The 25,814-nt window shown below is 35.8% G+C and overlaps 1 protein-coding gene across 4 annotated transcripts in view; it reads left to right on the top strand.

The window, feature by feature from the left end:
* Positions 1 to 19,263, top strand: part of ROCK1 (Rho associated coiled-coil containing protein kinase 1) — a 153,021-nt gene extending 133,758 nt beyond the window's left edge. For 3 of the 4 annotated variants that reach the window (XM_027575480.1, XM_027575479.1, XM_027575477.1), the window contains 8 exons: positions 3,715 to 3,903; positions 4,999 to 5,158; positions 11,532 to 11,602; positions 11,809 to 11,897; positions 15,057 to 15,135; positions 15,295 to 15,556; positions 16,259 to 16,466; positions 17,708 to 19,263. In XM_027575480.1, the coding sequence (XP_027431281.1) occupies positions 3,715 to 3,903; positions 4,999 to 5,158; positions 11,532 to 11,602; positions 11,809 to 11,897; positions 15,057 to 15,135; positions 15,295 to 15,556; positions 16,259 to 16,466; positions 17,708 to 17,714 (1,065 nt within the window). In that variant the 3' untranslated portion in view covers positions 17,715 to 19,263. The remainder of the gene's footprint in view (positions 1 to 3,714; positions 3,904 to 4,998; positions 5,159 to 11,531; positions 11,603 to 11,808; positions 11,898 to 15,056; positions 15,136 to 15,294; positions 15,557 to 16,258; positions 16,467 to 17,707) is intronic. The other variant, XM_027575478.1, reaches the window with a different exon arrangement.
* The last annotated feature ends 6,551 nt before the right edge of the window (positions 19,264 to 25,814 follow it).

The raw sequence follows: 25,814 nt of genomic DNA, 5'->3' as shown, positions 1-25,814 counted from the left end.
GATGTCAGTGCTACCTACAGCAGTCTACACATTCAGTGCAATCCCTATCAAAATACCATCCGCTTTTTTCAAAGAAATGGAACAAATCCTAAAATTTGTATGGAACCAGAAAGACCCCGAATAGCCAGAGGAATGTTGAAAAAGAAAAGCAAAACTGGTGGCATCACAATTCTGGACTTAAAGCTCTATTACAAAGCTGTCATCATCAATACAGTATGGTCCTGGCACAAAAACAGACACACAGATCAATGGAACAGAATAGGGAGCCCAGAAATGGACCCTCAACTCTATGGTCAACTAAGCTTCGACAAAGCAGGAAAGAATGTCCAATGGAAAAAAGACAGTCTCTTCAACAAATGGTGTTGGGAAAATTGGACAGCCACATGCAGAAGAATGAAACTGGACCATTTCCTTACACCACACACAAAAATAGACTCAAAATGGTTGAAAGACCTAAATGTGAGATAAGAGTCCATCAAAATCCTAAAGGAGAACACAAGCAGCAATCTCTTCGACCTCAGCCGCAGCAACTTCTTCCTAGAAACATCTCCAAAGGCAAGGGAAGCAAGAGCAAAAATGAACTATTGGGACTTCATCAAGATAAAAAGCTTTTGCACAGCAAAAGAAACAGTCCACAAAACCAAAAGACAACCGACAGAATGGGAGAAGATATTTGCAAAGGACATATCAGATAAAGGTCTAGTATCCAAAATCTATAAAGATCTTATCAAACTCAACACCCAAAGAACAAATAATCCAATCAAATGGGCAGAAGACATGGACATTTTTCCAAAGAAGACATCCAAATGGCCAACAGACACATGAAAAAGTGCTCAACATCACTCGGCATCAGGGAAATCCAAATCAAAACCTCAATGAGATACCACCTCAACACCAGTCAGAATGGCTAAAATTAACAAGTCAGGAAATGACAGATGTTGGTGGGGATGCGGAGAAAGGGGAACCCTCCTACACTGTTGGTGGGAATGCAAGCTGGTGCAACCACTCTGGAAAACAGTATGGAGGTTCCTCAAAAAGTTGATAATAGAGCTACCATACGATCCAGCAATTGCACTATTGGGTATTTCCCCCAAAGATACAAATGTAGGGATCCGAAGAGGTACATGCACCCCGATGTTTATAGCAGCAATGTCCACAAGAGCCAAACTATGGAAAGAGCCTAGATGTCCATCAAAAGATGAATGGATAAAGAAGTGGTATATATATACAATGGAATATTATGCAGCCATCAAAAGAAATGAAATCTTGCCATTTGCAACGACGTGGATGGAGTTGGAGGGTATTATGCTGAGCGAAACAGGTCAATCAGAGAAAGACATGTATCATATGACCTCACTGATATGAGGAATTCTTAATCTCAGGAAACAAACTGAGGGTTGCTGGAGTGGTTGGAGGTGGGAGGGATGGGTGGCTGGGTGATAGACATTGGGGAAGGTATGTGCTAGGTAGGGTGAGCGCTGTGAATTGTGTAAGACTGTTCAGTCACAGACCTGTACCTCTGAAACTAATAATACATTATATGTTAAAAAAAAAAAAAGATAGCAGGAAGGGAAGAATGAAGGGGGGAAATTGGAGGGGGAGACGACCCTTGAGAGACTGTGAACTCTGAGAAAAAAAACTGGGGGTTCTAGAGGGGAGGAGGGTGGGGGGATGGGTTAGCCTGGTGATGGGTATTAAAGAGAGCACGTACTATGGAGCACTGGGTGTTATAGGCAAACAATGAATCATGGAACACTACATCAAAAACAAATGATGTAATGTATGGTGATTAACATAACATAATAAAAAATAAAATAAATAAATAATAAATGAAATAGGGGCACCTGGATGGCTCAGTCGGTTAAGTGTCTGCCTTCGTCTCGGGTCATGATCCCAGGGTCCTGGGATCAAGTCCCACGTCAGGCTCCCTGCTCAGTGGAGAGAGCCTGCTTCTCTCTCTCCCTCTGCAGCTCCCTCTGCTTCTCTCTCTCTGGTCCAATAAATTTTTTTTTAAAAATAAATGAAATAGATACATACATAATGACATGGGGAAATATTTCTCATTATATATGATATAATATCAAATTTAAAAAGCAAGTCACAGCATAGAATATATAGCATGATTCTGTTTTTAAATTTAAATATATTTGTAATCAGCTTATATACATAGGGAAAAGTTTAGAAGGATATACACCCAGCAGATTGAAAGAAGAGACTTTAGCAGAGGTGCTCTTTGATGGGTGATACTACAAGGGCTTTTTTCACTTTCTTGATAATATATTTCTGTATTTGATTTTTCTTGTAATAAATATGTTAGATTTACTATTAGAAAAAAACGAATACGCGTTATGAGTTCAATGAAATAAGTTTTTACTGCATTAAAAAATTTATGGGCTCCTCCTCCTAGATAGGACCAAATCTACACGGAAATGATAGTAGCTCAGGCTTTTTTCTATTTTAATGGAAAAATCTTTGTTTTTTTTAACATCATTGCAGAAAAAAGCGTGACTTATGTTTTAGTTTATGTAGCTTAATTTCACATGCTTTTAACTGTCTTCTGTCTCATTTTGAATATATTCTTTCCTCTGGCAAAAGGGGTTAGCCTCAACTAACATTTATGTTCCCTCTCACATTCAAAAGGGCCTCAGTATGGCCTAGTCCGGTACCCTGTCTGCTTACTTTTCTACTTGTCCAAAGGAAAAGAATTATCTTGTGCCTTATTGCCTGTGTATTGTTTCATCTGACTGTAATGCCATTCTTGGCTGTCCATGACTCCCCTCTTTAATACTGTTTCTTCTTTGCTTATCCAGTTCCTGTTTGTCTTTTTAAGAAACACATATGGACACACATGCGAGTACACCAGGCACATATGGACACACATGCGAGTACACCAGGAAGCCATCCCTGACCTCCCAAGTCTTAGTCAGCATCCTTGCTTGCCTCTTTTCTTTTTACTCATTGCACTGTACTATAATGCTGGCTTGTCTGGCTGCTCCACCAGACTAGGATGCCTTTGGGGCATAACTGTATATTCTATTTTTTTTTTTAAGATACATTTATTTGAGAGAGCATGAGCAGGAGGGGCAGAGGGAGAGAGAATCTCAAGCAGACTCCACGCTGAACGCAGAGCCTCAACATGGGCTCTATCCTATGACCCTGAGATCACAACCTGAGACGAAACCAAGAGTCAGAGGCCCAACCAACTGTGCAACCCAGGCGCCCCTGTATATTCTATTTTTATATCGAGTGCCAAAGTGCCTACATACGATATAACAGGTGCTGAATAATTGTTGAATGATAAATGGATTTTTGCAGGCCTGTTTGGTTCATATATTTGAACGAGATAAAACAATAATAGTTACTCGTGCTACCAGTTATCATGTCCCAACCTTCATTAGGTTTGTATTCTCACACAGTCCTGCTTCCTGATTTTGAAGGAAAAAAAATACATTTTAGTGGAGATTTAAATTAGATGGCTACAATATAGATCTTTTTTTTTTTTAAAGATTTTATTTATTTATTTGACAGAGTGAGAGAGCACAAGCAGGGGGAGCAGGGGAAGGAGAGGGAGAGGCAGGCTCCCCGCTGAGCAAGGAGCCCGATGCGGGACTCAATCCCAGGACCCTGGGATCATGACCTGAGCCGAAGGCAGACGCTTAGCCAGCCGCCCCTACAATATAGATCTTTATTAATAATACTTTAATATTTTAATAGGCTGTTAACAAGTTGGCAGAAATAATGAATCGGAAAGATTTTAAAATTGATAGAAAGAAAGCTAATACACAGGATTTGAGAAAGAAAGAAAAGGAAAATCGAAAGCTGCAACTGGAACTCAACCAAGAAAGAGAGAAATTCAATCAGATGGTAGTGAAACATCAGAAGGAACTGAATGACATGCAAGCGGTAAGATTTGTGTGTGTGTGTGTGTGTGTGTGTGTGTGTGTGTGTAGGATTATTTTCTTAATTTGACATTGCTATTTATACCTATTATCTATTGATCTTACCTAGTTTTTTTAGTATAAAAATGCATATTCAGGTTTGTAGTCTCCACAGTTTGATCATTATTACTCTAATATGAACCGTGATCTTGAAAAACTAGAAAGATACTCTGTTACCTGTTAACCGTGATGATTTGAGTAATATTTACCCATTAACATTTACTTGATTAGATGCTGCTTTGAGAAACAACCAAGGGTTTGCCTCTTTGGCTTTAGACTGAAATAGAGATATGACTAGGATAATATTAACTATAGTTGAGATAGAGGATTTGAAGTATTGTAGATTTTTTGTTTTCTCTAACCAGGACTCACTTTTCAGAAATCAAAATATCAAACTTAATTTTTTTATATTTCCTGGCTTGTTAATAACACAAAATTGAGAACATAGTCTCTGGACCTAGACTGACTTGGATACAAGCACTATCATTTGTGCTTTTACCATCCTGAGAAGCTTTCTGTACCTTTTAAACTATTTCATTTGGAGCCATAAAAGCATGTCCTATTGTTTTAACAGGTGTTTGGTGTTTGTTTTTTGATGCTTTATATTTATTTATTTATTTTGAGAGAGGGAGGCAGGCCCAGCAGAGGAAGAGGGAGAGAGAGAGAATCTTAAGCAGGCTCCATGCCCAGCACAGAGCCTGATGCAGGCTTGAACTCATGACCCTGAGATCATGACCTGAGCTGAAATCAAGAGTTGGATGCTTAACCACCTGAGCTACCCTGGTGCCCCAGCTGCTTTGTATTTAAAAAATAAAAACAAAATAGTTGTTTAAAGCAGGGAGACAAGGAGTTTACCCAAGCAATGTATTACTGAGGAAGAGAACTTGCATTTTTACAGTTGTATCAAAATCTGTAGTTGTGAGCACTCATGAAGTTTACAGTAATTTTTTAGTAAGAGCAACTTTAGATTCTTTATCATTTATAGTTCCATTCTCAGTTTCTTAATATTAGAAATTTGATATTGATTTTTTGGTATTATCTTGGTATTTTTCAAAAATAGCAATTGGTAGAAGAATGTACACATAGGAATGAACTTCAGATGCAATTGGCTAGCAAAGAGAGTGATATTGAGCAATTGCGTGCTAAACTTTTGGACCTTTCGGATTCTACAAGTGTTGCTAGTTTTCCTAGTGCTGATGAAACTGATGGTAACCTTCCAGGTAAGAATATTTCTATTCATTCGGGTTTGCTTACATGTCATGGAAATTAATGTATGTTTCTTTCATTTAGCTTTCTACCCTTTGTCATTTTTCTCCATGGATCCTTAAGAAATTTGTTTCCGATAGCCAAAGTCTGATTATGTTTGCATTTTATAGAATAAAAGCAGTCAAAAGAAATCTTAGGCTATTAAAATAAATCTGAGAGGCTGTACCTGAATAGAAATCTGAAGAACTTTATGAATCTATAAACGCCTAACTCCATGGTGAAAGTCGAAGCTGCTGCTTACACCTTTCACTATTTAAAGAAAGTTACATGTTTTCATGAGTAGCCGCTCTTTAATGTTTATGTTTTTGTTTTTATGTATTTTTGTGCAAAAACTAAGAACTATGCTTAATAATCAGAACCACAACAGCCTATATAGAGACCTTTCTAATGTAGTAGTGATAAACTTTGGTCAGACTTTAAGTTTCAAATTTAGAGACATAGATAAATAGGATTGAGAGATGCACTGAGGGGGCAGAGTTGATTAAAGGCAAAAGTGAGTATGTAGGATTTCAGACTTTTTTTCTATGTCTTTTTTTTACAGTAGAGAATAAATTAAAAAATAAATACCCATTCTTGGGTTTATTGTAGTGTAAGTTATAGTACATTTATATCTTTTTAACAGAGGTAAGCAGTATACATATTATAAGTTCAGTTTGGGAATGAATAGGTTATAAATACTTATGCACACATACACACACATTTGACATACTACATATCCTTCGTTCAAGGTTTTGGAAGTTTTGTTCACATGGTCATAAACTTGAAAATCGATTTTTATTTGTGTATTTCCTGAATAATGTGTTAGATTTAACTCTTACTTGTATACCATATAATCCCTGCCCTCCCTCTTTTGTGTCTTTGCTAGCCCCAAATCAGGTATCTGAGAAAAGCGGGAAGTGAAATTTCTTATGACAATGGTCAAGGAGTTCCTTCTGTTTTCCCATTATTGGTTCTCTGAAACCTCCTGCCTCTTGAGAATCTTGTAGGTGCATGTCCTTTATCAGAGGATCACTTTGGATTTAACAAGAACCTCTTGCTTCAGTTGTTGTTTGAAAATCTTTCAAAAGTTAGATTTAATCATCAGATTATGACTTCTAGGGGTGTTTGGCTACATTCTTTAAATTGTTGAACTGAAATTGTAGCTTAGAGCCCCCCTTTGTTAACCCCAAGCTATTTCTTTCTTTCTTTTTTTATTTTATTATGTTAGTCACCATACAGTACATCATTAGTTTTTGGTGTAGTGTTCCATGATTCATTGTTTGCATATAACACCCAGTGCTCCATGCAATACGTGCCCTGCTTAATACCCATCATCGTGCTATTCCATCCCCCATCCCCCCTAAAACCCTCAGTTTGTTTCTCTGAGTCCATAGTCTCTCATGGTTCATCTCTCCCTCCGATTCCCCCCCCTTCATTTTTCCCTTCCTTCTCCTAATGTCCTCCATGCTATTCCTTATGTTCCACAAATAAGTGAAACCATATGAGAACGGACTTTCTCTGCTTGACTTATTTCACTTAGCATCATCTCCTCCAGTCCCATCCATGTCGATGCAAATGGTGGGTATTCATCCTTTCTGATGGCTGAGTAATATTCCATTGTATATATGGACCACATCTTCTTTATCCATTCGTCTGTTGAAGGGCATCTTGGCTCTTTCCACAGCTTGGCTATTGTGGACATTGCTGCTATGAACATTTAACCCCAAGCTATTTCTTGAGTTATCTAGTAAAGGAATTCTTACTCTAAAATAATACTGGTGGCCATTCTTCATTGCTATAAAAGGAGACCAGTCAGGTATCCCTTTCTCTTATTACTGTGCTCTTAGTCTTAAAACTTTACATACAAAGATCTCTATAGTGCTGACTTTCATACTGTATGTAGAAAGTACTGGATAATCTTTAATAAGTGTTTTTTTTTAACCCATTTTTGCGTCACATGTTTTGCTAGTAAATTGAAAATCTGTACTAAATCTACCATTTACTAGATACTTAAAAATGGGCATTGGCAGATAAAGTTAAGGTTTTGCAGTCGTATCTAGGAAGAACTGTTAAAGAATTCTGATAATTGCTCTTAATTTAAGAGAGTTACGTATGATTCAAGTATCTAAAATTTTTGAAGATAATGACTAATTAATTTTAGTTTAGAAAATTAATTAAAATGCAGGCTGAAAAGGGAGAACTTTGAATGGAATACATTTATTCAACAGTTAAAGGCCTTTTGAAATATGGATCATAATTTTAGCCCAGTGAGATGGGTTGTTTTTTTTTTTAAGATTTAATTTATTTATTTTAGAGAGAGCATGAGTGCACATGCAGGTGGAGAGCAGGGGGAAGGGCAGAGAGAGAGGGAGACTGAGGTGGGGCTCAGTCCCAGGACCCTAAGATCATGACCTGAGCTGAAACCAAGAGTTGGATGCTTAACCAGCTAAGCCACCCAGACGTTCTGAGATTTTTTTTTTTTTTCTTCCTCAAGGAGTTGGGTGGATCGGGGCACCTGGGTGGCTCAGTCGGTTAAGTATCTGCCTTCGGCTCAGGTCATGATCCCAGAGTCCTGGGATCTAGCCCCGTGTTGAGCCCTCTGCTCAGCAGAGAGCCTGCTTCTCCCTCTCCCTCAGCCTGCTGCTCCCCCTGCTTGTGCTCTCTTTCTCTGTAATGACTTAGTTACAGATTTCATCATTCAATATAAAGATTCTCATTTAATTATCATGTATATCTAGAACTAAGCCTCTATAACCTTCTTAATGGGCATCTTGTCCTTAATTAGATGAAATCTCTTAAGTTTCCCAATTCTAAAAAACTAAAAATTATCTGTTGCACAATCCTTTGAAGTTCTTAAAATCACTTTTATTCTCCTAATTCTTTTATGTCTTCATCCTCCTTCTGGTTCTGTAGCAGGTTGTATCTTAGCACACTGTACATATAAAGGTTACACTTGGGTTAAGATTAGCCTGTTGCCTCGATGACAAAAAGACTAACATGATAGCTGCCTCTCCTCCTTTGTTCTTTCTCTTTACTTCTTTTGGAACCATTGACCTAATAATCTGAAAAGAATATAAAAGCACAGGGTGTTATACACAAACAATGAATCATGGAACAGTACATCAAAAACTAATGATGTACTATATGGTGACTAACATAACATAATTTAAAAAAAAAGAATGTAAAAGTAGATGAAGCACTAGGAAAAACACGATATCAACACTATTAATATTCATTATCTCTTACGGATTATCTGCATCATTCTCTTTCCATCTAGCTTTATCTCAGTCTATGTAATTTAAACCTGTAAATAGTGGATTTCTTAGTGTGTTTCCAAGCTTTTGAGTATATGAGAGCTTCTGACTTGCCCAAATCTAATCAATGGTTTGGAGATAATGCATCTGAATTCTTGAGCAGTGATTAATTTCATTTTTTATATCACTTCTGAATATAATTAAAATATTTTAGGATGGTTCCTTAGTGCTGTTTCTTAAGCAGTATGTGTTTATCCAAGTAAACTTTGGTAGCCTTCACAGTTAGCTTTAATGTTTAAACTGGCTATATTGGATATTGATTTATATATAGTTAGCCTCTTTGTCTCTTATTTGGGTAAAGGAATCAAGTGTTGATATTGCAATAATAACATATCTAAATTTTTTTGGTAAGTTAAAATTGCTCTACAAACACATAAAACCTGGAGCCAAGTTGCTTTGTACTTTGTACTTTCGTAGCATATTATTGATGATAATCTAGAGTTAGAAGTCCTCAACATTTATTTATCAGGAGAAGCTGATTCCTGTGTTTGTGATGTAGGAGAAAGAATTTAAAACATTGTACTTTCAGATTGCCACATAGGTCACAAGTGTAATGGTTTTAAAGGAGGTTTATATGTATATTAAAAAAAACAGTATGTTTTTTTATATCTAAGACAGCAGGAGTAAGTAAAGGAAATAGAGGAGAAGCTAGTATGTATTTTTTAATTTATCCCTAAGGTTAGTTCATTTGTTTTTCTGAAGGGAATTTACCAGGAAAAACTAAAATTCTCCCCTGTAATACCAGTGTTTTAAATTGGTGAAAACCTTCACATATCCTGAGCACCTTTTTTCGAGTTCCAAATTTCCTCATTTAATTTAAATGAGAGCAAATATAAAATTGGGCTTATTTGGATTCGTAAAATGCCTTTTAGCATGCAAAATTTTTGTAGGAACACAAATGACAAAGTCATAACCTACAACAATCCATTGAAAATATATTAAAACACTGGCAGGTTAATCCAAACCTAGAGCCATAAAGCATAAATAATTTTGGCATTCTCATAGAGAAATAACTGGGGGATGGGGGTATTTTGGCATACACAATTTTATATAAATGTCAAGATTTCAATAGCTTTCACATCTTTTTTGTGAGAAGTTACTTGTATTAAATAGACTTAGGAGGAGTAAGAGCTGCAATTTGGGGCACACTGAAGGGAAATTTTCCTAGCAATAACTTGTTGCTTTTGTAAGATAGAATATTTGTGAGTGATTAGCAACCTTCTACATGTTATTTATTATGAAATTGCCCTTTGGTTTTTAAATTATAACCATTATTTACAGAGGACGACTGGCTAATTCAGAAAAAAAAAAGAATTGCAAAATAATCAACAAATATCTGTCAAGTACCTACCTACTCTTTGTGTCAGATGTCTTGGGGTATATAAAAATGGTGTTATGATATGGTTCCTGATCTTACAGAACTTACCAAGGAACTACCTAAGGAGACAAAATAATTATTGCTAAACTAAATAACAGCAACCAAGAAAAAAATTGGGAGAAGAGAAGGATCGTTTTGAGCTCAGGTTTCTCATTTTCTCCACCTTAACAACTACAATTTAGATGAAGGGGAATACCAAAAGCAAAGGACATTTGGTACATGGAAGAAGTTGGAACAAAAAGAATATTACTTCTGATTCAATTAACTGCAAAACTTTTTAGTTAAAGGACAGAGTAGCATTGTGTTCTAGGAACACAAGCTCAGAAATTAGCCTGCCAGGGTAAACTCTACAGTTTTGACAGTTACTGATAGAGTATACCCTTGAGCAGGTCCGTTTACTTTCTAAGCCTTAGTGTCTTCATTTGTAAATGGAGAATGATAGTAGAAGCTATCCTATCCTGTATTCATAGGAATATATCATATATTCATGGGATAATAAGTAGATTAAATGTGAGATGTTACTTGGAAAGCACATTCAAACCATAAATGTTCAGTGAATGTTATCTATTGTTATAATTACTCTAAGACTTAGATGTTTTACAGCAGTTTAAGTTATGTGGAGAAAGGCATTATACATTCCCATTAGGGTCATGATTTGAGCATTATACTTGAAAACTGGCTACTTTTCTATTTTTTGTGCCTTAAATAAAATAAGATATAGAAAACAATGAAATGCTCTTATTTCTAACCTGATATAAAATAATCATTTCTAACAGAATACTCTTTTTCCTACAGATATTTCTAATAAACATTAATTATATTTAAACAGTAATGATATTTATTTTTAAATGCCTCGTTTGAATTTGCCAAGGGATTTCTGATATGCACAAACTGGTTAAAATATTAGCAGCTGACCAACTCAATTCTATGTTCTTTTGCTGTTTATCAAAGTCTTATATAACATACTTAAAAGACTTTATTTACATCTCTTTAGTTTGGTAAGAATTGCATTTGGACTTAACTCTAGAATTAAGTACCACCCCAAACCAGATTTGGACAGTTTTATTGAAATTATTATGGGTGTTCTACCAAAAAGTTTATCAGAATATTGTGCTGAGAAAACAAATAAAATGCTTGTCTCTTATTCTTTATATCTAGTTGATTCTGCCTGCATTCCTTATTTATTTATCTTCTATTCTTATCTTCTGTGAGTAATAGGACACTTCTCTGTACTTTTGCTTGCTCTTTCTTTTGTAAATCATCGCTCTGATTTGTTCCACTTGCTGCATTTTTTTTTTTTTTGCTAAGTATTTTTATGAATGTTAAGTGATATTTAAAGTCTTCTGTATCATGTCCCATTTAAGCTGCAATCCATTCCAGTCTTGCCTGGCTATTAAGGGTATTGTTTTACTTCATACTTTTATAATTGAGTACTAAATGTTAATTTTATGGGAAAAGTGGCTTGGGATTTTTTCTGCAATATTTGTATGGCCATTAAAGTTGATTTGTGTGATTGAAGCATGGAAGAGCAAATTGTAGCACTTATTCATTTAGCTGTGTTCAAATGCCTGTTGCTGCATGCTGTCAGACAACTTGTAATAGCTTTTCTTCTTGTCACAACTTAAGACTGAAGACTATATATTCTTTTTCTCCTAGAGTCAAGAATTGAAGGTTGGCTTTCAATACCAAATAGAGGAAATATCAAACGATATGGCTGGAAGAAACAGGTATTATATGCCTCATTTTTTTCTAATTGATATTCTGTTATATATTTTACTTTTAAAGCATAGAACTTGTATTAACTGCTCTATTATTAGCATTGATCTCAGATTAATACATTACACTTTAGACATAAATGTCAAGTATTGTGCTTATCATTTTAAACCAAGTTAATGTTGCTCGTATATATCTTCCCCTTTTTTTCTCATTTCAGTATGTTGTGGTAAGCAGCAAAAAAATTTTGTTCTATAATGATGAACAAGATAAGGAACAATCCAATCCATCCATGGTATTGGACATAGAGTAAGTTGCCTTTGGTTGAATTTTAAATCAGTTAAATGTTAACTTATGATAATTATTTTTAGACTTAAAATTTAGGGTGTTTTTTAAAGATTTTATTTATTTATTTGAGAGAGAGAGCACATCAGCAGGGGGAGGGGCAGAGGGAAAAAGCAGACTCCCTGCTAAGCACATGGGGCTCCATCCCAGGACCCTAAGATCATGACCTGAGCTGAAGGCAGATGCTTATCCGACTGAGCCAGCCCATAGACATTTAGTTTATATTTTGTTATTTAAAAGATATTACCTACTTTTCTTAACAAACTTTAAAACTTTATATTAAATTTTTAGCAAAAGGTGAGAGGGAAAATTTTGCATAGCTGATTCATGTATTCTAAAGACAAAATTTTTATTTCAAGTGTTTATTGGTTTTAGATTCTGAGAACATCTCCAAAAGTACTGTATATAATTATGCAGTCATTGTTAAGGAAATGTAAATATATCTTTTGCTTTTAATAGAGGTCTTTAATAAGCTTAGGGCTTTTCCTTTGTATTCATTCTAAAACCATTTCTTAAGCACTGCTGACTGTGTCATCGTGGGTGCTATAGATCGTACAAAGATGAGTGAGCCGGTTCCATTTTTAAGGGGCTTACAGACTAGTAGTAGAAAAGGTAAAACATGCAACAAAATATAAATCCAAAGTGAAATGTATTGGGTGCTATTCATGAAAAACATAAATTTACAATGAAGTACTGCCATTCCTTTGGAATTAAACATTTGTGAAGTCAGTTATAGCTAGAATATAAAAAGAATTAAGCAACTACCAAAGAGTACTGAAATTTTATTTCCCAATTTTTATCTTTTTTTCAAGTATAATTAATGTGCCCCTCCTCTGCCCATTTTTAATTGGATTATTTTGGGGGGCTTGATGTTGAATTGTATAAGTTCTTTATATATTTTTTATATTAACCCCTTATCGCATATATCATTTGCAAATATCTTCTCCCATTCAGTAGGTTGTCTTTTTATTTTGTTGATGGGTTTTTTTTTTTTGCTTTGTAAAAAGCTTTTTTTGTAGTATAGTCCCAATAGTTTAATTTTGCTTTACTTTCTCTTGCTAAAGGAGACCTATCTAGAGAAATGTTTCTGTGGCTTATGTCAAAGAGATTACTACCTATGTTTTCTTCTACGAGTTTTATGGTTTCAGGTCTCATATTTAGGTCTTTCATTCATTTTGAGTTTATTTTTGTGTATGGTGAAAGAAAGTGGTCCAGTTTCAATCTTTTGCATGTAGCTGTCCAGTTTTCCCAGCACCATTTGTTGAAGAGACATTTTCCTGTTTTGTTTTCTTGCCTCCTTTGTCATAGATTAATTGATCATAAAAGCTCTATATGCTCTATATGCTCTTCTGTTGATCTGTGTGTCTATTTTTGTGCCAGTACCATACTGTTTTGATTTCCTAATGTTTTAAAGAAGTATTAGTTGTGAAAATTTAAATGATCAACTTAAGTGGAGTGATCCATAAGCACTAATATTAAAGACATCATCTTTCAACTTTCAAAAGTTCAGTACTTTCAGATTGATGAAAGTTGGTTGTTTTACCTTTTTATTGAGGCATAATTTTTTTTTTAAGATTTTATTTGTTTATTTGACAGAGAGACACAGCGAGAGAGGGAACACAAGCAGGGGGAGTGGGAGAGGGAGAAGCCAAGCAGGGAGCCCGATGAAGGGCTCGATCCCAGGACCCTGGGATCATGACCTGAGCTGAAGGCAGACGTTTTAACGACTGAGCAACCCAGGCGCCCCGAGGCATAATTTTTATGTAATAAAATTCACACATCTTAAGTATTATGTTCACTGACTTTTGACAGTTATAAACACCCATGTCATTATTACCCGTGACAAGATAATATTTTCATCACCCTAGAAAGCCCACTTATACTTCTCAAGGGGGAAAAAAAGATCATCTGAATTTTATTACTGAGTTTTGCCTATTCTAGAACATCATATAAATTTATAGGTGCCTATTCATTTTCTTTATGGTGTCTTTTAGTGGAAGCCAGTTTATCAGTTTTTTAAAAGAATTATAGCCTTTTGTAGTCTAAGAAATTTTGCCTTCCCAAAGGTTGTGAAGGTATCTGTGCTTTCTTTTAGGAGCTTTATTGTTCTAGGCTTTACATTTAAGTTATGATTAATCTCAAAATTTACTGTTGTGTTTGGTAAGGGTTTGCAGTTGAGGTTAGGTTTGAATGTGTAGATGTGTGTTTTTCCATGTTAGATATCTGGTTGTTCCAGTAATATTCAGTTTTATATATTGATCTTGAATCCTCTAATCTTGCTGTTTACTTACTAGTTTTATTGGTTTTTTGGTGGATTCCACAGGACTTTTCTACAAATATAATCATGTACTTCTTTCCAGTCTACATGCCTTTCTCACATGTATGGATTCACATGATCACCACCAGTTACAGAACAGTTCCATCACAGGGACCCGTCTTGCTACCCTTTTGTAGCCATAACAAGTGCCCTTTCTCCATCCTTCTCTAATCCCTGGCTACCTGTTCTCTGTTCTCCATCTCTGTAATTTTGTCATTTCAAGGATGTTAGAATGGAATCAAATAGTATGTAACATTTGAGATTGGCTCTTTTCACTCAGTATCATTCTCTTGAGATTCATCCAAGTCGTTTATTTCTCTTTATTGTTCAGTAGTATCCCATGGTATGAATGTACCACAGTTTAACCATTCATTTGGGTTGTTTTCAGCATTTGGCTATTATAAATCAAGCTGCTGTGAATATTCATGTACAAGTTTTTATATAAATTTTCATTTCTCTGGAATAAAGGCCCAGGAGTACAGTTGCTGGGTCATATGTTTGTTTAGTTTTGTAAGAAACTGCCATTCTGTTTTTCATAGTGGCTCTGCAGCTTTTACATTTCTGCCACAGTTGTGTGAGTGATGTAGTTCTCTGCATCTTCATCATTACTATTTTTAGTTTTTAAATTTTATAGGTGTATAGTGATACTGTGATTTTAATTTGCATTTCTCTAATGACTAATGATGTTGAACATCTTGTCATGTTCTTATTTGCTATCTGTATGTCTTCTTTAGTGAAATGTCTGTTTGTCTTTTACTGTAGATGAGTTTTTATAATAGCTTATATCATACTTATTTTCGTTTTAGTAAATTGTTTCACGTTCGACCTGTAACCCAAGGAGATGTTTACAGAGCTGAAACTGAAGAAATTCCTAAAATATTCCAGGTAAAAACCATAAATTCTAATTTTAGAAGATCTTTTACTTAAGTACTAAGTGCATTTTTTGAAGTAAATGCAAATACACCGGTGCTTTTTATACATTTGGAACTTTTATGTACAAATTAAGACTTTTTAAAATCTTCCTTTTACCATTCCTGAATGTAGATACTATATGCAAATGAAGGTGAATGTAGAAAAGATGTAGAGATGGAACCAGTACAACAAGCGGAAAAGACTAATTTTCAAAACCACAAAGGCCATGAGTTCATTCCTACACTCTACCACTTTCCTGCCAACTGTGAGGCATGTGCCAAACCTCTCTGGCATGTTTTTAAGCCACCTCCTGCCCTGGAATGTCGAAGATGCCACGTGAAGTGCCACAGAGATCACCTGGATAAGAAAGAGGACTTAATTTCTCCATGTAAAGGTAAGGCATAAAAATTATTCCTACAATTTATAAAAAATTAGAAAATGAAGTCCCATTTAAATAACTTCTTTAACTTCTTCAAGTGTAGCATTTTCTATACCAATTTGAAAAGAGATTGTACGAAGTAATATTTGGACATGGTGGAGCGACAGTGTTGTAGCTGACATTTCACAGTTACAGATTTAGCTTTGAACATAATGTGTTTAAAGAGAATTACCCCTTTAGAAAAAACGTACCTCTAAGAGATTACCCTCAATTGGAGAGAAGGGCTGTAGGTGAGTTCCACTGTACTATTCTTCTATGAGTTGTTAGTTTGTGCTTGTTTTCTTTTTGTCTGGTTTTCACTGCCTAGACCAACATGATGGATCAGAGACAAAATGTCCTCTAGGTTAGCAGAGGTAACCTGATGGAAAGAATACAGGCAATAACTGTTTTAAGATAAGAAACTTATGTTCTAAGAATACATTAATTTGTTTCGCTTCTGCATTTTTTTGTATTTCTGTTTTTACTTTATTTTTCTTAATAGTTTGTGACTAATGTCTTCTTTTTAAATGTTCAGCCTTAATTAAGGAGAAAGAGATATTGTCCAAGCTTAATTAAGCATAGTAAATCTTTTAAAATTTTAGGAACTTATGAAATTATGCTTCAATAGAGCCGTTTTAGGTATTGTATGACTTTAATTGTGTCTTTTTTTTAACATAGTAAGTTATGATGTAACATCAGCAAGAGATATGCTGCTGTTAGCGTGTTCTCAGGATGAACAAAAAAGATGGGTAACACATTTGGTAAAGAAGATCCCTAAGAATCCACCATCTGGTTTTGTTCGTGCATCCCCTCGAACGCTTTCTACAAGATCTACTGCAAATCAGTCTTTCCGAAAAGTGGTCAAAAATACATCTGGAAAAACTAGGTAAGGATTGCAGTGTTAACCTCTTTGACAGTGTGGAAGTGATTGGTTAATATCTATTAAAATCTAAAATCTAATTGTTCTTTTCCCTATAGAAGGCATCATTTGTAGCTAAGTATTTAGAATATATGACTTTACAAATTAGTTTGATTCCTGTTTGAAGTTAATAATATTTATAAATGTATAAATGTCATATTTCATTCCAGGTCCATGTCAGATTTTACTGTCATTGGTTGGTATACATGGCACATACTTAGCCCTTAATGTTTTAAATAACTTGTGGTTTGCCACCCTTTTTAAATGTAAATAGATTCATATAAAACTTTGCTCTTCTTTAAATTAACTATGTTGGCATAGATTTTTTTTTAATCAAAATTATTTGGTATCAGTGATGATGGTGTTGCAAATAAACTTCCCAATTAAGTATCCCCCTCTTTTTTTAACTGGTTTTGATAGAATTTTTTCACAAAAATATTTATATTCTATAATAAACAATTACAGGACATAATTCCTGAAGAGAGGTTATGATAGATGTCTCATTAAGTTCTCATTTTATATGTGAATAAATGAGTCCCAGAGGAATTAAGCCACTTGGATGCTATCACACATCAAGCTAGTGGCATAGTCAGGTTGAAACCTCTTTTTATCCAATTCTAAAGCCTAAGTTTTTTCTCCTGGACCAAATTCCAACTTTCCTAGAGTTTAATCCCTCTATTAAGAGAAATGTTTTAATCTAGAAGCTGAGACCTCACGTTGATTTGCCTCTCTGTTAATGTCACTCGAGTCTTCCACACAGACTTAAAACCATTTTTAATTCATCCCGTTTCTTTACTCCCTATTATCAATAACCAAGTCTTATTCTTGAAATGACTAAAAGGCATTACACTTTCCGTATTCTTCAGCTGCCATACTACTCCAGTGTATTATCACCCTCACTCCTGACTGACTTCTGTAAAATCCTGTTATCACCTCTCTCCTGTATAGGATAAAGCTGTATCCAAAATTATTTAAAATTGAATTATAGCTTTGTAAAAAACAAAAAAGAACACCATATGTTTGAAACAGAAGTAAGAAGAAAATAATGCTAAGTATATTTTTCCTTTTCCTGTTTTCCGAATTTTGTGTATTTGTTAATCAACATATAAAAATAGTGTATATTTACCTTTCCCTGCAATTTTGTTTCTTGTATTTTTAAACTATTTAATTACAATTTTTTTCTTTCTCTGCCCCCCTTCCCTCCCCAGCAGTTAACCATGTGACCTAACACCTTGTGGAATCATGTGGAATGCTACCTGATAAACCAGGCTTCTTTAACCATACAGAGCAGACAGGCTGTTCCTTTGACACAAATATCACAGGCTTCGGGGTTAAGATTGCTGTTATTCTGTCCTTGCTTTGGCACAAAAGCACACTGAGGGTTTTTTGTTTTTTTGTTTTTTGGTTTTAATTGCGGGTTTGCCTACAGGTAGATTAGATTAATTATTACTATGTAATGCAAGTACAATTGGGGGAAAGCTTAGGTAGATATATTTTTTAAAAAGGTGCTGCCTTTTTGAATTTCTAAGAAAACACCTGTCAATCATGATAGAACACAGTTTTCCTCATATGCGTGAGAGGAAGGGATTTTCACTTTCAAGTGGAATGGCCATCACTATGAAGATCAGCTCATGGAAGGAGTAAAGAAAATATCTCAAAATGAGACAACTGAAATTCTTTTAAATGACTTCAGTCTTTGTGCTCTTGCAAGACTATACAAAACTATTTTAAGAAAGCAGTGACATCACTTGACTTCAGTGCCCTCACTGTAGAATTTAAAAGCCTCACTTTTGATTGCCCGTGGCGGACTTAATGGAGAATAAATATTTTACATTATGCTTTACAAAATACTGTATGTGTTTCAGCACGTTTATAGATTGGGGAATGGGAGAAGGCAAAAAAAAAAAAAAAATTTACATTTAATCTATGCATTTTTGCCAAGCCATATTGAGTTATTTTACTACTAGAGACGTTAGGAACTAATTGTACAAAAGAACCAAGTTTTAAAAGCATTTTGTGGGGTACATCATTTCTGTAATTGTATAATGTATTTCTTTGTGGTTTTAAGTGATAAAGACATTAAGTTAACAAACATATAAGAAATGTATGCACTGTTTGAAATGTAAATTATTCTTAGAACACTTTCAATGGGAGTTTCATTGCCCTTTTAGTGCCTTAATTTGAAAGAATTATCTTACTGCCATGACTAAATATAGAAATTTCAAAAGAACATATTTTCAAAAAATATGTGTCAGTGGGTTTTTCATTGATAATTGGTTTAATTTAAAATATTTAGAGTTTTGTTGGACTTTCACAAATTGAGTACAATCTTTGCATTAAACTACCTGCTACAATAATGAATGACTTTATAAAATTCTGCAAAATATGTAGGTTACATCAATATAAAAGAAAATTACGGCAGTACATCTGTGATGTTTTCCAGTTAACATAGGAATTACCAGATAAATACTGTTAAACTCTTGTCCAATAACAAGAGTTGATTCGTATGGGCAGTATGATTTATTGTTTATTTTTTTAACCAAATACCTCCTCAGTAATTTATAATGGCTTTGCAGTAATGTGTATCGAATAAGAAGCACTGGAAAACTGATTCGTCTCTAGGATGATATGCATGTTTCAAGGGGTATTGAAAGCCGCACTGATGGATATGTAATAATAAACATATCTGTTATTAATATGCTAATGACTCTGTGCTCATTTAATGAGAAATAAAAGTAATTTATGGATGGATACCTTTAACGATGACTGGTGTTTTCTCATGGCTGAAATGAATAGAAACCATATTATAATTTAGTTCCTGACTGTACACAAATGTTTGTTAAATTCCATGATTAGATTAAAGTGAATTTTTAAAAGAAAATCTGGTTTGGGCCTAAAACTAGTGGCTACAGTTCAAAAGTTGACGAAGGTCTGTTGGGAAACAGTTCTCCGTGGGTCTCTTGCATTTTTCGTGTCTTATGAGCAGTGGCTCTGACAGCTTTAGTTCTGGACTATCTTTACCAAAGAGATTTGTATAATCAACAGTCATGTCTCCCTCAAGAGAAAGACAGGTTGTTTACTGTCCAGTATAATAAAAGATAATATCTCCCTCTAGAGCAAAAGTTGGCAGATTTGCCTGTGCTCCTTATAAAAGATTCAGATACCCTAAACTCCAGGTTCCTCAGCTGTAATGCAAACCCACTGCGTGCTCGGCACCCGCCCTGGGCCACTCTGCATCTGCATCTCCTTGGGGGCCGAGGAGAACTGACAGGAGTGTGAAGCTCATGCTGCTTGCTATACTGTTAGTGTACACTTGTTTGGCTCTGTACAAGGTCCGGTGAAGTGCAGAGAACAGAGTTCATTCTAATTAGTTTAAGGAGAGGACTTTAAAACAAAAAAACCTGAGCATGAAACTCTTGAGAACTAACAGGAATGACTCTAAATGCCACATTGTAGAACTGGGTCAGCGAAGAAAGCTGCTTCTCTTCTAAGTTCAGAAAGCCACTTAGGGGCGCCTGGGTGGCTCAGTTGGTTAAGGGTCTGCCTTCGGCCCTGGGATCGAGCCCCACATTGGGCTCCCTGCTCAGCAGGAGGCCTGCTTCTCCCCCTGCCTGCCACTCCCCCTGCTTGTGCGCTCTCACTCTCTATCTCTCTGTCAAATAAGATCTTTAGAAAAGAAAGGGGCACCTGGGTGGCTCAGTCGTTAAGCATCTGCCTTCAGCTCAGGTCATGATCCCAGGGTCCTGGGATCGAGCCCCGCATCGGGCTCCCTGCTCAGCGGAGAGCCTGCTTCTCCCTCTCCCACTCCCCCTGCTTGTGCTCCTTCTCTCACTGTGTCCCTCTCTGTCAAATAAATAAATAAAATCTTTAAAAAAAAAAATAGAGGGCGCCTGGGTGGCTCAGTTGGTTAAGCGCCTGCCTTCAGCTCAGGTCATGATCCCAGGGTCCTGGGATTGAGCCCCATGTCTTGCTCCCTGCTCCTCAGAGAGCCTGCTTCTCCCTCTGGTCCTCCACCTTCCACCCCCGCTCGTGCTCTCTGACAAAATCTTTAAAAAAAAAAGGCCCATTTATTTTACTCATTATAATCGTAATATTGGTATTTTTAAATCTGCAAAAGAATACGAAATGTATTTTTATATCTACCGTCCAGAATCAGCAAATGTTATATTTGCTTCAAACTGCTCGTAAAAAATTTAATCAAAGATGTTTGTTCCTCCTCCCCATTCCTATTTTCTTCCCTTTCCTCACAAAGCAGTAAAGACCATTAATTTGATGTGTATTCTTCTCATTCATATCCCAGCCCTTTACTGAATATGCATATACATATAAAGTTGTATGTGGTTTTTACATTTATATAAATGGCTTTACATTTTTCATGTGCAATATTCTGTAACTTTTTTCATTCATCATTGCTATTTATGGTGTCTATAAGTATTTACTTCGTTATAAGAAATAATAGCATTAGAACTTTCTATAATAAGTTGTCTCCCAAATTTAAACATTTTATTTATGTAAATCTTAATGTAGAAACCCCTTGTAATTAGTTTTAAGTCAGCTTCACTATTTTTGATTTTCTAAGCAGAAGATCTAGATATGCAAAAATAACATTGTTAGACTGTAGTTAAAATCTTTTCTATCTAAGTGGCATAAACATCCCAGCCAGGCTTTCAAGAAAGTGCATTTGATATAATAGAAAAATTGGAACATCTTCATAATCATATACTTAAAATTATATTTCTCATTGGTTCACTTTTCATTAGTTTGTTAAATTAATCCACACTTGCACCACACATGCTCAAAAAGTTAAAACCACATACTATCATATCAACAATAATTATCATCTTAACCACATCATTTTTATGAATTACTTACATAATAATTCCTATTTAACTATAAAAGTGGTGAGTCAACTTAGAAAAAACACAATTAACAAGGAACCATCAGACTCCAGAACAAGACTAGGATTCTTACTATTGAACCTTATTCTGAGGATCCTAACAAATACAACAGATAAGAAAAAGAAGTATTCTAAGTACTGAAAGGAAGAAGTAAATCTGTCTTTATTTGCTACTTATATGATTGCTTACCAAAAATGTTTGAAACAATCAACTGTAAAATTACAAGAACAAGAGAACTTAGTAATATCCAGCCTTCATAATTGTTTTGTTAGACTCACTGTTTTTAAACTTTGTTTAGTTGCTGATTTTTAAATTGGAATATTTCAGTTAAAACCTGATTTCCAGTAATTCTTTGTTTGTCAAGAGTAAGTTTGCTTGAATCATGCACAGAAGCAATTGCTTGACCCATTTTTGATAGGGCATATTCCAGTTCATCCAGTCCTACCTGGGCCACTTCACCTAATTGTGTTATCTGTCTAGTGTTTAAAACCATCTGAATTTTCAATGATGCCAAAAATGTAACATTTAGCAGACTTGATACATGAAAATGTAAAGGTCTATATGGTCAAAGACTCCCGAGGCAAAATTAAATTAAATGACACTGGAGAAAATATTTGAAAAACAGAAGATTACTTTTTTTTAAAGATTTTATTTATTTATTTGACAGAGAGAGCACAAGCAGGCAGAGAGACAGGCAGAGGGAGAGGGAGAAGCAGGCTCCCCTCTACGCAGGGAGCCTGATGCGGGGCTCGATCCCAGGACCCTGAGATCATGACCTGAGCTGAAGGCAGACGCTTAACCAGCTGAGCCACCCAGGCACCCCAGAAGATTACAAATCTAAAAATCCTGCCAACCAACAGTTTAAAAAACAAAAGGAAGGAAGGAAGGAAAGACGGAAGGGGAGGGCAGAGAAAAGATCCTATAGAAAAATAAGCTAAAGGTGGGGCGCCTGGGTGGCTCAGTTGGTTAAGCGACTGCCTTCGGCTCAGGTCATTATCCTGGAGTCCCGGGATCGAGTCCCGCATCGGGCTCCCCGCTCGGCGGGGAGTCTGCTTCTCCCTCTGACCCTCTTCCCTCTCGTGCTCTCTATCTCTCATTCTCTCTCAAATAAATAAATAAAATCTTTAAAAAAAAAAAAAGAAAAAGAAGCTAAAGGTAATGAATAGAAAATTTATTTATACAAATGGCTAATAAACTATGAATTAAAACCAATGTAACCATTTTTTTGCCCATTAAGATTATGTTTTTTAATCATAATATCTAGTACTTTCAAGAAATGGGAAAATAGTTATTGGGTGAAATTTATTTTGGCAGTATTTATAAATATTTTAAATATATATATGTATATGACATCATCAAGATGGCAGAATAGGAGGACCCAGCCTTCATACGCTGACAAAAACCAATTTAACAAATACCCCTGGATAAAAAGTTCACCTCTATGAGACCTCTGGGCTCTAGTTGAAAATATCCAGCATCCCAGTGGAGCACAAAATCCAAGAGCAGCTGCATTGAGAAGGGTAAGAACACTTTAAATTTAACTGTTGACACCCTTCCCCCAAACTGGCACAGCTCAGCACTGAGAGAGATACTTTAGGTGCCTGATTTCTCTACAGGGGAAACAGAGAATGATGTGAGCATCCAGCTTCCCCAGCCTTTTGGGGAACTGCTCAAGAGGCTTGCTTCTGGTTCACCTCACTAAGAATGCTAAGGGAATAGATACGGCTAAATAACCTGGGGGCAGCTAAGAACAAAGGCTCAAAGCCTTTGGTCAATGACCCCTCTGGGGACCAGCTGAGCCTACAGACCCCAGTAGTCGCCTTGACTCTGTGAGATTGGGAGAAGGTGCACAACCCTAAGATTGTTCCTACAGGAGAGAGGGAGAGCAGTGAAGCTTGTGCCCATCATCACAGCATCTCAGTGCACTGCCCTTAGGAAAAGGAGTGGTTGACTCTCAGCACTTGGCATAACACTGTAGTGTAGGGAGAAAGCACACAATCCTAAGACTTCCACATCAGGAAGGAGTAAGAGGAGTGGAGCAGCTGTATTCATAAAAATTTTGAGAAACTTCGGAATCTCTAGTTTCTTCTGAAAGCTAGTCAATAAAGGCTAGGTGACTGCTTCTTTAAATGCACAGACATTAATGCAAGCCTACAAGGAACATGAAGATTAGGAAAACAACACAACTAAAGACAGAAAATAAATTTCCAAAAACGAATCCCAAAGAAATGGAGATCTATGAATTGCCTGACAAAGAATTCAAAATAATAATCTTAAAGAAACTCAATGAACTGCAAAAGAACACAGACCACTAAATGAAATCAGGAAAGCAATAAGCAAAATGAGTAGCTCAACAAAGAGAAACTGTAAAATAAGAACCAAACTGAAATTCTAGAGCTGACAAATACAATAAATGAAATGAAAAATGTAACAGCTCTAAAAGTAGATTCAATCAAGCAGAAGAAGAATCAGTGAACTCAAAGACAGATCATTTTATTTATTTATTTATTTTTAAATTTATTTTAAAGACATCATTTTAAATTATCCAGTCAGAGGGGAAAAAGAGGAAAGAATGAAAAAAAATGAAGAAAGGCTATAGGACTTAAGGCATAATATCAAGAAAAACAATATATGCATATGGGAATCCCAGAAGAATCTGAGAAAGAGAAAGGGATAGAAAGCTTATTTTAAAAATAATGTTGAAAACTCTTCAAACTCTTCAAATATAGGGAGGGAAATGGACATCCAGATGCATGAAAATCCTAAGACTGGCGGACCTAAAGAGGTCTACACTGAGACACATTATAATTAAATTGTCAAAAGTGAAACACAGAGAATTTTGAAAGCAGGAAGAGAAAAGGAGCTCATTGCCTACAACGAATGCCCATGAGACTATGAACAGATTTTTCAGCATAAACCTAGCAGGTCACGAGAGAGTAGGATGATATATTCAAAGTACACAAACAACAAAAATAACAGCACACTGCCAACCAAAAATACTATACCTGGCAAACTGTTCTTTAAAAAAGAAGGAGAGATAGACTGACAGACAAGTAACAGTGAGGAAGTTTGTCACCACTAGACATGCCTTACAGGAAGTGCTGAAGAAAGTTCCTCAAGTTGAAATGAAAGAATGCCTAAGAGCAACACAAAAGCATATGAATGTATAAATCTCACTGGCAGGGATATCTGGGTGGCTCAGTCAGTTAAGCGTCCCTTCAGCTCCTGTCCTGATCCCAGGGTCCTGGGATCTGCTCGCAGGGAGCCTGCTTCTTCCTTTCCCTTTGCCCCTCCCCCTCTGCTCATGCTCTCTCTCTCTCTCTCTCAAATAAATAAATAAAATCTTAAAAAAATAAAAATAAATAAACCTCACAGGTAAAGGTAAATATATAGACAAACACAGAATTATGTAATACTGTAATGGTGGTGCATAAGTCAACTTTAACCCTAGAATAAAAGTTAATAGATAAAAGTGTTAAGAATAACTATAACTAAAAAATCTGTTAATATATACACTTTATATAAAAGATATAAATTATGACATCAATAATATAATACCAATAACATCAATAATAAAGTGTATGTGTATGAAGTAAAAGTGTAGAGTTTCTTTATGCAATTGAAGTTTGGTTATCAGCTTTAAATAGACTGTTATCTTTTATGTAAGCATCAGAGCAGTTACAAAGAAAATACCTAAAGAAAATGTACAAAAGGAAAAGGAATCAAAACGTATCAATACAAAAACTCATCAAATCACAACAGAAGATAGCAAGAGAGGAAGAAAGGGAAAGAAGAACTATAAAACAGACTGAGAATGATTAATGAAATGGCAGTATGAAGTCCTTACCTGTCCGTAATTATTTTAGATGCAAATGAATTAAACTCCCCAACTAAAAGACATAGAGTGGCTGAATGGAGAAAAAAAATTAGATGGAACTACGTGCTGTCTAAAAGGAACTCACTTTAGGGTGGTTGAGTCAGCTGATTGTGGGACTCTTGATTTCAGCTCTGGTCATGATCTCAGGGTCAGGGGATTGAGCCCCCAGTTGGGCTCTGTGCTCATCTTGGAGTCTGCTTGAGATTCTCGCTCTCTCTCTGCCACTCCACCCCACTGGTCTCTCTGTCCCTCTCAAATAAATAAATAAATCTTTTTTAAAAATTAAAAAAATAAAAGGAACTCACTTTAGGTTCACATATAAGACACACATAGGCTAGGGGCACCAGGGTGGCTCAGTTGGTTGAGTGGCTGACTCTTAATTTCAGCTCTGGTCATGATCTCCCAGTCCTCGGATCAAGCCCAGTGTGGGGCTTCACACTCAGCAGGGGTCTGCTTGAGATTCTCTCTCTCCCTCTGCCCCTCCCCCCACTACTGCTATCTATCTCTCTCTTAAAATAAATAAATAAATCTTTAAAAAAA

The sequence above is a fragment of the Zalophus californianus genome, chromosome 14, assembly GCF_009762305.2.
Source record: "Zalophus californianus isolate mZalCal1 chromosome 14, mZalCal1.pri.v2, whole genome shotgun sequence".
NCBI lineage: Eukaryota > Metazoa > Chordata > Mammalia > Carnivora > Otariidae > Zalophus > Zalophus californianus.
This window is presented reverse-complemented; position numbering and strand designations above follow the sequence as displayed.